We start from the raw sequence: 12,334 nt of genomic DNA, 5'->3' as shown, positions 1-12,334 counted from the left end.
CACAAGGGTTCACCCTGGAGGCTTCCTAGGATTTTATTTTCTTTGTTTGGATTTCCTGCCTGTTTTGTGACATTTTGCTCTGTTTTGTGCGGAAAACCCCTAAAAACAGACACTGCAGTGCTTGAAAAGTTATCCAGTGTCCCCCTGAGAGCTCTCTGAGTCAATGAATAACCAGGTCTGGGACCAACGTCACTTGGAGCTGAACTTCTCTGCCTGAACTTTTGACTCCTCAGCATCTTGGACTCCGTTCTTGGACTTTTTCTTCAAGGCTCATGGGATGTGAGCTGGCACAGAACCCGGCATCAGCAGTGGTCCCAGAAAGGCATAAAACAGACTCTGGCAACCCTTCTGTTTGGAGTTTTTCATAGTTCATCTATGATGCCCGTGAGGACACACAGAGGGTTAATGTTTCATAAAAACAAACAACAATTTTGAATTTAATGCAAAATGGACAAATCTTTGGGAGAAAAGCCGGGAAGCTTTTTCTTCTCCTGTCTTTTTAATCATGAAAACGTGAGAAGATACCGGCCAAAGTCAGTGGACCAGATGTGATATTTTACAAGATCTTTTTGTTCCCAAGAGTTTTATCATAATCATTGAACTGCCAGCATGAGAAGTAGCTGATGCAAAAACGAACCTTCAGAGACTGCTGCAGTATGCGCATGCGCTCACACCGACCACATCAGAGCAACCACAGACGGAATGGCGTTCAGTGTGTGAAAGAGTTGCTCCCTCGTGTGGTCAAAATATGTTATTACAACTTTCAGAGAAGCACTAAATTTCTAAGAACTTTTACATTTTCCTGTGATAAGGTCAGAATTACACATTAGTTCCTCTAACTGACAGTGTTATAGTGAAATACTTGCAGTCATTGTTCAATCATTGTATTTGAAAACTGAAATAATGGGGTAGAAAAGTTTGAATATTTAAGCAAAGCAGTTGTAACATATTTTTTATTCACAAATTGAGGTATTTAAAAAAGGAAGCGAGTTAAAAAGTTTATTTCTCCCCTTCAAAATAATGCAGTTTAATCAAAAGAAGCGTTTGCATTTGTCTTCAGGGGCTTCCAGGGGTCAAACTGCAGACATTTACAAACTTTATGAGGCTTTTTTTACCTTTTTTTACAATTTTAACTCAATGTAAAATAAGTTAAAATACTACAATTTCAAATTCAGTATCACAAAGTTTTTATTTTACTTTATCTATAGTATGTTTGCATTTGTTTGAGTGTTGCTTCATGGGGATGAAACCAACTGTCACAGAGGTAAGTATTAAATCTTATTTCTTTTCAGTCGTAGGCATTTTATTTTGTGGTTCAGTGGAAAATCTTCTCTCATCGTTGGACTTTTTGGTCTTGGGAAGGCAGAACCCTCGATATGAAGATGTATATGTGTAAATAGTGTATAAAGGGACCCCGCTTACTTTCAAATTTCAGCTTAGCGACAGTTTTAATTAACTCACGTTTTCAAACTGTGCATTTAGAAGAATGTCAAATTCAAACCTGTGAATGACACCTGGCTTTTATTTTGTATTATTACAGGACAGGAAAAGGTCTCTTTTGGACGGATGTGGGCATTCAGTCCTTTGCAAGACAAAGATTTCCCATTGCTTTTATTTCAAAGGTGAAAGGACAGAAAGCTGTCCTCTGTTTCCTCCTGTCTGAGTCTCTTTTTAAAAGTCAAACTTCCAAATTTGGCCACATTTTTACTGATTTCAGAAAAATGACTTATTTTTTCCTGTGATTAATACAGACTGGTGGTCAACATCTAAGCATCTGAGCATCTGAACAACTATAACAAAACAAGGGAATCTTCTGAAACTTCAAACTGCAGGATGTGAAGAAAGGAGGACCTTTCCTAACACCTCATGGCAGCGCCGGCCCAGCATGAGGACGGCTGAAGAGCAGCTCCAACGTCAGTTGATGGAAAGGGATGAAGCTTTAATCCCAGCTGGATCTCTGCGAAGTTAAAGGGCACAGCGAAGAAAGAAGAGGATTAAGATCCAGCCTGACAGCTGACTGCAGAGTTCTCCTAACGGTTGTGATGAGAGCAGCAGACAAGAACGTACCCCCTCCACACACACACACACACACAGTGAGAAACAGACTCACTCTCACATAAGAAATGAAAAAAATGACTTTAAAAAAAAAAAAAAAAAACTTTACTATGAAATACAATTTCAGTGTTTTTTGCTTTGAAGAAAAGAAACCATTTAAAAACACGTCCGTGTTAAAATAATGTATTTTACGACATTTATTCTGGTATAAATCAAAGTTGGTTTGATTGGATTTCAATCCCTGGATTATAATCTCTTTTGCAACATTTGGTTTCCTGCTAAATCTTTGTTCTGTTTTGTTTTGTCTGCTCTCACAAGGTAAAAGGTTGATCATTCACAGCTGTCTTCATTAAGTGAATTATCCTTGGTGGGTATCTAAGTGTTTGTTTTTTTGGGTTTTTTTTTATTCTTCCTTGTCAAGTCTTCTGCTTTGGCCTTTTTTTTTGTCTCATGTTTGAGGTTTTTTTTATTAAATGTTTAAGTTTCCTCAATCAAGCCTGGTCTCCTGCATTTTGAGTCTTACTCCACCAGATCCTGACAGTCTGTCAAAGACTATCGTCACCCTAAAGCTGCATAGAAGTAAAACACATCAAAATAAAAATCGAGTCAACAGAAGAAACTTCAGGGATGTCATGCTTGCAGCTTCACACCAGAATGCCAAACAAGTGTTGGTTCCTTAAATTAACAATATTGTTAAAACACCAATATCACAAATAATATTATTATGATGCTGAATAATGACTTTACAGTAAGACACATTTTGACTAAGCAGAGTACAGCTTGGTGGATGTTTTCTTTATTTAGTTATTTATTGTTAATCCACCCAGGTCTTAAACACTCCCCACTTTTACGGGCATTTTATGTTTGATCAATCTGACCAATTAAATGTTGAGCAACAATATTGACATTTTATTGTCTGCATAACTTGCTCAAACTCTCAAAGGTTCAGAGCAACAAAAAAAAGACAGGAAAAAATTAAACAAATAAATAAAAGAAAGAAAGGAAGACAGACGCAATGACACAGTCTGACCACTAGATGGCAGCATTGACCTGTTTTATTCACAATTAAAGCAGAAGTCACATAAAAAAAGGACTTTTCAGTTTAGCTCTAGGAATAAAAAGAATCCAAAACAGTTCAGTTTTTGCTGTGCCATTTTCAGCATTTACTCTTTTCAGTTTAAAATAAAACTATTCTCAGGACTTTAGAAAACATTATAATTTTAGAAAACAATCATATTATTAGAAGAAAACTGTTTAAATGCCCTTTTGTGTTTGGCTGCAACACTACTTTAAAGTTTGCTGCTACTTCTTATAGATGTAGGGATGGAAATGTTTAATGTTTTTTTTTTTTTTAAATCAGCTGTTCTGACTTTTATAGACTTCAAATTACTTTATACCTGGGGGGTTAAGGTGAGAAACTTTGAATATACAGTTTCCAACCCCTTTGATGATGTGGGGAAGTAAACTGGTCAATAGGGTCCATAATCTCAATGAGGAATGTCAGAGGTTGTTGTTATTGTAAATGTCAATGTAAATGTCAAATTACACATGATCTTCAGCACTCTTGCCTGAGAAGGCTGTGGTTCAAATCCCACTGGGGCCTTTCTGTGTGCAGTTTGCATGTTCTTCCCTGAATTGTCTGTAAGGTGCAATGGACTGATAAACCTTCCAGGAGGAACTCAACCGTTGCTCCACAGCAGCTGGGTAGACTCCAGTGACTGCATAGAAATAAGAAGGACGGTTTATTTCTGCAGCACTTTTTACACATAAAAAGACAAAGAGCTTCACAATGTACAGTAGAAAACAATAAAAATTGAGAAAAAACAAGTAAGATACGGAAGAAATCCAGAACAAATACAGGAGAGTAAATGAAGTAGAAGTTAATCTGAATAACTTTCGTATTTTTTTTTTTTAAATCAGCCACACAGAGGGTCAAAGGCATTCCAGATTCTGGGGGCTTTTGCTTGGAAGGACAGGTCTCCCCGACTTTTAAACCAGGTTCTCAGCAGGTTAAAGAGACACACTGATGAAAATGGTGTTGGTCACATTTTGCTGCAGATGGAAGACGAATATGAAGAAAATTAAGACTAAAACTGCATTTCTGGTTATTTGTTTATTGAAACGGTTGTGAATCAGTCCCTGTATTTTCTTTAAAAAAATTTAAATGAAGGAATATTTTTGGGTTTGTTATTCATTTGAGGCTCGTAGGTGAGAGAGTAGAAGATAATGTCTGAGAAATTCACAGCTCATCCTGTGGCGTGTGAAGGCGGAGCCTGTAGAACTAACTTAGGATATGGTGTCACCTTAAATCACATTTTGGGGTAGAAAGGAGGATTCTCCCTGTTTTCTATTGTTAGTTATGATGCTGGCACCAATGTGAGAGCGAGGCTCTGAGTCTGTTTATCTGTTTGTGGAAAAATGAAAGAAAAATGAAAGAAAGTGTAAAACAGGACAAAGACTCGGATCAAAGATGCTCTGTAGTTTCTCCACAAAGGTTTTTTCTAATATTAAAACAGAAACTTGCAGACATGTTTCTGCTTGTGGTGATTGAGGCTTTAGAGGTCTTAATCCTAACAGGTTTTGACGGGCACTTTAGCCGAGTCGATTTCTGGGTTGAGTTCTGCACACAGAGTTTAAACGTAACACTTTCTGACAGAGTCCTCCCTCCCGATCAAGCACTGGGGAAGTCATTGCTGTGAAAGCCTCGCTGCACAACAGTGACATCTTCACAGACGTCCTCCGATTTCGTTAGCCTTCAAATAGCTCACTTCTTTTCCGTTAAACATGGAAGGACGCCGTACAGCGACTCTTACACTGACCTCCCCCTGGTTCTTTGAAACAAAAGAACCAAACAGGCAGAGTTGTTGGCCCTTCCTTTCGTAAAGATCTAAAGCCTTAGTCATGGCGAAAAATGGTCAAACATGTACTTGGGCACACGAGTGACAACATTTTAAGATCATAGACTGTTTGGAGAACCAATAGAGCCAAAATGTTCATGCACATTTTTCCTTTGGGCATGCTGCGGGCGACAGGTCGTCATGAAACGTGCAAGGGTGGGTAAGGTAGGCGTGACGCAGGCATCATTTGTTCAACCACCGAAAATCATGCAAATGTTGCAAGGAGTCTTAGCACTGTTCACGTGCACGCTCCTTGCTGCAGCCTGACTGTTAGAAAGGAGGAACTTATACAATCTGAGGGTAGTTTGAGCGTCCTACGAGTGCGTCCTTACGCATCACACGCACAACCCGTGCAGGCGTCTTTTGTAGGGGTTCAATACTCACACCGTACCACCCCCGTGTGTGGCGTACAGCATCACCTGTCCGTCAGAAGTGCAATTCCCATTCTCCCGATGAATACTTTACTGTCCTTTGAGGTGGCAGTGTGAGCCTCAAGGGAACACCGCTGCTCCTTTCTACGACCCTCCACGGACCCAACCCAAAAACCCGGAGCCCTTGGGGGGTTAACCCCCGTACGGGTGGGTAGCTCGGTTGGTAAGGTGGGAAGCTAACATGGAGGACACCAAGGTTCGATTCCCAGAATGAACAATGGTACTGGGGGTAATTACCATATGGCCAGCAATCAACATCGCCAAGTGGGGGTCCCTTAATGCCACTGCCTCCCAAGCGCAGTGCAGCTGCAGTTCACCGCTCCCCCAGGGGAAGGGTCAAATGCGGAGACGAATTTTCTTTTGTGGGTTAAATAAAGTATAATAAAATTAAAAAATTAAATATACATGAGCCACGGGAATAAATACTGGTCCGAGCTGCGTCATCAGAATAGTAAACTAAAGGAAGGAAAAAGACGGCTGAACAGCTGTGGGTCAGTGAGACAGTTCTGCATAGAAAGACAGAGTTTCTGAGTTACTTCCCGTCTGCAGTCAGTGGAAAAGAGTCATTCTTCTCCTGGCAGTGTCACTCACAGGGAAGTAGTGCACGTTCTGCACGATTAGAAAAAGCTGAAACTAAGCACAATGTCAATTCCTCTCCCATTACCCAAGAGGAAAAAAGACTGTGTCACTGTGTCTTTTGACACAGTGACAACCTGTCTGCTTAGTGGCGAAGGGCGCCGCGTCCTCCTCGGTGGAGGACGAGCGTCAGAGATCCCAGAGCGTGTAAGCAGTGACTCACTCTAATGGCTCGCAATTAGAAGATCAATCTGTCAAATTTAAACAATCCACCTAAATGTGGAGAAACAAACAAACTTGAGGGTAGAGATGGAAAAAACTGAAATCCTTTAGTTCAGGAAAACAGGAAACAGAAGCTTTTGCTGGTTTTGTCTTTCTAGTAGGAATGGAACGATCAATCGATTTATTTTCCCACAATCCAACCAGAATATTCTGTCTGAGGCAGTTATTAATTATACCATTATAAAACCATTTAAAAATGGAGGAAATCAATAATTGATATTGGAAAATATCATTCAGATTGAGACATGATGGGTTTATTCTACTGAAAAGTAGAACAGACCAAGTACATCACAGCAGACAACACACACGGGATGGCAGCAAAAACTGAATACACCCAAAGTGTTTCCACACGTTGGACGGATCAGACTGGAAAAATCCGGACAGAGTCCAAGTAATTTGGTCCGGAGTGAATCCTGAACCCTGCGTTTGGTCTGGATTCAGACTGCCGTCAAGCGGACAAAGCCACCTGACTAGAAACCTCTTCAATCATTGGCCTGAAATTACGAGGGCGGGGCAAAGCAACAAGAGAAAGAATAATGGAAGTCCCGCACTTTGCAGTCCTTGTTGGGACAGTTCATTGATTCAAAATTGATATTTTTTTTGATACAGTTTGAAGGTCTGTACCAACGCCAGGTACAATACTTTTTACATTGGTACGGTGGAGGCATGATGCAAGACGGTTGCCAAGGAGACGATGTCTAAGGAAGAACGCTGATGAGTGTTTATGACATCTAGATTGTCAGGAAAACAGTGTGAGAAGCAATAAGGATCATATTTAAAGAGTCTGCATTCATCCGACCAAATTCCATTGAGTTGCTGTGTCTTATAAGCTTAGTTGCTTCGTTCCTCCTCTGTAAATCATGTGACATGGTGTACACAGACTGAATTTACACTTCTTATCCTGCAAGAGGGCTGCACGGTGGCGCAGTGGTTAGCGCTCTTGCCTTACAGCAGCCTGTTCATGCTGGACAAGCACCTGGGTTAATCAGACAATCCATTCCCCATCTTTCCACATGGGGCCAGTGAGGCGGTCCAGAGATGTTCTTCAGAGGAATCGGAGAACGATTCCTCGATTGTGGCCCTGCGACAGACCAGCGACCTGTCCAGGCTGTCCCCTGCCTTCGCCCATGTGGCTCCGGCAAAAACAGGTTTAGAAAATGAATGAATAAATACCCTGCAAGAAATACAGGGAATCTGGAAAACTTCACCTGCACTGTTCAGGACCCCCGCTATGGTTGAAGATTTAGCTACAGATGTCTTGGATCCATCGATCCATCCATGGTAAAATGAATCGTTACTCCCCTACTTTCTATCACTCTCCTGACTCGTTTTCGTAGTAAACCTCCATCAGCAGTGTGAATCCACCAGGGGCTGAACACCCCCTTTCTTCACAAGCATTCATTTCATCCCGCAGTTAATCTATTCTGTTGTCCTCATCAGCAGCTCTTCTGAGAGACACTCAGTCTCCCCCGTTGTCCCCCCAGCATCTTCCCTGCATGCATAATCCAAACAGATGTGGACTTCCCTCAGCGCTCCCCCCAACAGCCATGTGCCCCCTTCTCACATCAACTAATCCCAGCCATGCCTGTGATGGCAGAGAGCGCCATCTGCTCCGCTCCAGACCTCCACATCTGGACCGCTGCCTGCCCTCCTCCTCCTCCTTCATATCTGCTGTCTATACTGTTTCCATCACTCACTGGGAATTCAAGAAGGATTAAAAAGCTCATCAGGCTTTTATAAACTTAATCTGTCTGTGTCACAAACAGGAATGTGGCAGATGTTAATGTAAAAGCAGGGGTTTGGCTGGTTTTTATTAATCCCGACCATTGTTTTTCCGCTATAATTAATTAAATTCATATTTCACCAGAAGGTGTAGGATGTTAGGGTCACACTTCACTTTAAATAAAAAGAATTTTAAATAGAAAAACTCAAAATTAAACAACTAAAACCAAAAGAAAAACTTAAATATTTGGACAAACCTACCAACCGATGAAAAGGCATAAAAAAAAAACGAAAAACTGAAGGATGACATCACAGCAGAAGAAGCCATCAGAAAGAAACGGAGCCACAATCTCTCCCAGGGCTCAAAATAAAAAATAGAGAAATCCACTAGTGAAGCCAAAACACGTGTCAGGGATCTCCAAAGGAACTTTTGAAATTATTATGGGATGGTTACAAGACCTACGACTTAGCAGCCACTGTCTGTAAAATTCTGCGATTTTGACATTTTCCCACAATATGGGGAAAGAAAACGTGGGTTCAAGCAACTTTCATGAGTTTTCACAGACGGCATCAGGTTGACCTTCGACCCCTCAGGAAGCGGCCGCCATCTTTAATTTTCCAAAAATATCAAAAGTTGGCTTTTTCCTTGCACAATTTGGTTATTTACCGATTTGTTTATACACAAATTGTTGGCTCAAGCTGAACGAAACAACGCAACATGTGATATGACCATATTAGGAACATAGTTAGCAAAAAACCTCTGCTACCACAAAAAATGTCCTTTGGTTGATTATTCTAAAAATCAACAAAAAATGTTTTCATACATTTCTTATGTCCTGCTATGGCCAGGGTGGCTGTGGACGCAGCCCCTCCCTCCCCCCCTGGTTTGTAGGGGGCAGATAGGGGGTCATTTAAATAGCAAATGACGTTGTTATTTTTCTTTTAAGTTGAATTGGAGGTGTTTGATTCTGAAATTATGAACATATTTGTAAAAATGCAAAAAATAATGTATTTTAACGGACCTGCAGAAAAAAATTCAAATAAGAAGTTGATCTAAGGTGTTTTTTTTTGCATTTGTTGATAAATCCCACCACAGAAGTTGTGCTTTTTGTAAAGTAAGGCATGTGACTAAGCTTGAAACCAACAAGCAAGTCAAACGTGTGCAGATGTAGAGGTTCTGTTTCAGGAGTTTCTGCAGGAAGCTGAGAGAAAATATATGTCATACCATCTTATTAACCCTAAACAGCATTAATTTTGACTCGACTTTGAAGAAAACAAGCTCGGCTTATGGCACCCTGCAAAATCTAGAACCAAAATTCCAACACTATCTTTCCAGAATGAGTGCAGACCTGCGGCTTGTAGTCATCTAAGCCGGAGCTTTTGCTCCGCAGTGATTTGTTTGTTGAATGTTCAGGAGGCCGATTGATTGTCTGCTGTTTAGACTCTGTCAATGATACTTGCAGAGGCTGTTGAGCCAGATATTGATTAAGCCATTCATCTGCATCATCACCTCCAGACTCAGACAGGTCTGTGCAACTTGACGGCGTCTGTGGTTCTATGGTGATCTGTCACAAACACGGATGCAGATCTGGACTTTTGCATGACGACAGAGCTGGCAGCTCGTGTCCATCACCAGCTCGTTAGTCTATAGCTTTAAGAAGTAGACTGCTGCTGAGACTGAAAGGCTTTACACAAAAAGGGAATATTTCCATTGCATAGGAGGAAGAAGAATCTGTCCACTTTGACCAGTCAGGTTCAAACCTCTCAAAATGTAAAGCGGTTATTCGTATGAACAAATTCAATAGGATAAACTGACGTCTTTGTTTTATTTTACACCACGTCATCTGCAGACGAGGACTTTTATTCTCAAAAAGAATAGAATTTGAGATGGAGCGACTGCCAGAATGTGTTTTGTTGCAGCGGATGAGCACTTTGCCAGGAGCGTGCTCTGATGCTCATGGCTGCTCATGACAGCAGTGGCTCTTCCTGCTTTAAATTACATTATGGACCTCTCAAAAAAGAAAGAAAAAGACTGAGTCCCTCTTATATTTCTTTATATATAAGCAGCTGATGAGTTTCAACATTGAATTTGGCATTAGTGTTCTGTCAAAAGTGGCTGTCAGATCCATGTCAACCCATGTTCTACCTGTTTCTTCCCCCCCTGTAAACTTGATCGGTTGAACAAATATGAAAGGTAAAGAGTTGGGAGTCAACTTTTAAAACAAAAAGCGTTGGCTGAATACAAAATATTTACAGAATATAAAATGTGGATGTGGAATTTGTTATTTTTCAAATATTGTACAAATAGCCTGAATAATTTTTAGGCGTGTTTTTGAAATAAAGTAAACGTTTACATCAGTGAAATCCTGTCTGCTCGGTATTGCCATCACCATCTTTTGTGAACCTTTTAAATCCGTCGGCCGCAGACGGCGTGATGCTAGCTTTCCTTTCAGCTGCTGCTGCAGCTCCTCGCTCTTCATCCTCATCGTGCTGTTTGGCTTTAAAGGGCCGCATCAGCGCAGAGGGGCTAAAGGTTTTAGCAGATGAACTCCCTTTTTATAATTTAGTCACATTCACTGCAAACTCCAGTTCATTTGTCGCTCTCTGTCGCTTTAAAATACCTCCACAGTGCCGACATTTTAAAGAAGCCGCGCGACCATCGATGCATGTCGCTTAACCAAACTTTGATTGTGTTACACACCACCATTCAGCCTCTCTTTAACCCACGTCCACTGAAGGCCAGATAGATTCTGTTGCTGAATAAATGGTGCATGGATGTTAATGCAGGATCAGGAAAAGCCATGGTGTGAAATCGAACATTTAAAACAGTAACCTTAAAACATCTACATTAAAGAAAATGTTGCTTTCCATTTCTGCTGCTCATATTTGGAAGATTCCTTTACCTTGTGAGTTTACCAATTTGTTTGATTTGAAAAAAGCAAACACTGTTGGTCATTTTTTGAGATGAATTATAACAGATTTGCAGTTATGAAAAGAAAATGACAAATTTAGTTTGTTTTTCAAAAAGTAAATGTTTCTACTTTGACAAATGCCTTCTTTTCTTTTCCAAAGCAAAAGAAAAGGATTCAGAAAAAGAACAAGATGGTGTTCGTAGTTGAACACAACTAACAGGCCTTAGCGGTGGGCCCTTTTGAACTTTGCAAACTGACCTTTCTTCTCCCCAAACTCTAATCCTGGTGTAAGTCAGGAGGCCATTATTCATTTAGAGCTTCCTCTGCGAGGGTTGGATTCCTTTCGTCGGCGTGCAGCCGGTCTCCTCCTTTGTAGGTCAGTGAGTGAGGAAACTCAGCTGGTAATAAATGAGTAAATATGAGAAAGAAGACAGAGATCAGCCATTCTTACTCACTGGTGTCTGTCATTGATAGAGGTGATGTGCGAACAGTTTGTGTTTTTCTGAAATTCCTTATTTTATTTATTTATTTTTAATTAACCAATGAGACCTCTCATTTTACGACTTTTGGTTTGACTCCCGCTGCTACATTCATCTCCTTAAAACTCCTAATTGACTGAACTGTCATTCAGGAACTGAATTTCTTTTGCAGGGAAGTAAAGATGGAAAAGGTTGTATGTCTGCATTTTTTTATGGAATGCCAGATTGAGTTAGTTGATGCGTGGAGAGGGAGGGAGGCGAAGCAGCAACACTGAGGGGCCATGCATCCCAGCATCCCTCCCTCTCCCTGTTCCCGCCTCGCCGTCCAAGAGCTCAGGCCTCTGGCTGTGTAGCCATGACAACACAATGAGGTAAATGGTTGCAGGAAAATCATCATCACAACCACCACCCTCAGACCGCTCTGCAGCGGTGCATGAACACGCTTTGCCTCCGTCTTTCGTGCACGATAATCCTCATCCAACGTTGTAATTCCTGCTTGGATTTGCAACGAACGATCTGCTGTGTGCCATTCGGCTGCTCTCCGACCAACTAACATCTCAGGTCTCGTCGCTGAGGGCAACTATTTTCCTGATAGTTCTTCGGCACAGCAGCTGCGCTTATAAAATGTTCTCAGCAAAACTGCATCCTCACAAAATTTGGAAAATGATCTGAAAATTGTGACAAATTACCCCAAAAAGGTCCCCTGTTTTCTAAAGGGCTTTAATTTGAGCAAATAGAATGATTTTTCATTTAGAATGTTTAATTTATTGGTAAATGAATCTATTTTTCAGCTTTAATTGAGTTATTTCAGTCTCTGGGACTCTGAGTGCACGTGGCAATAGAAAAAACGTGCCGAATGCCTGTTACGTAACAGGACAGTGATCTGTTTTTTCCTCCTCTATTTCCTTCTGGGACTTTAATTTGTCTAACACCCCGTCCAAAAATAGTTCATGCACGTGCACACCTGCCGTGTGAAAACG

The 12,334-nt window shown here is 41.0% G+C and overlaps 1 protein-coding gene across 1 annotated transcript in view; it reads right to left on the bottom strand.

The window, feature by feature from the left end:
* Positions 1–1,616: 1,616 nt before the first annotated feature.
* LOC101159345 (leucine-rich repeat-containing protein 38) overlaps positions 1,617–12,334 on the bottom strand; it is a 36,662-nt gene continuing 25,944 nt past the window's right edge. The window contains exon 3 of the mRNA XM_020703614.2: positions 1,617–1,957. Within this exon, the coding sequence (XP_020559273.1) occupies positions 1,857–1,957 (101 nt within the window). The 3' untranslated portion in view covers positions 1,617–1,856. The remainder of the gene's footprint in view (positions 1,958–12,334) is intronic.

This window comes from Oryzias latipes, chromosome 5, assembly GCF_002234675.1.
Source record: "Oryzias latipes chromosome 5, ASM223467v1".
Lineage (NCBI taxonomy): Eukaryota > Metazoa > Chordata > Actinopteri > Beloniformes > Adrianichthyidae > Oryzias > Oryzias latipes.
This window is presented reverse-complemented; position numbering and strand designations above follow the sequence as displayed.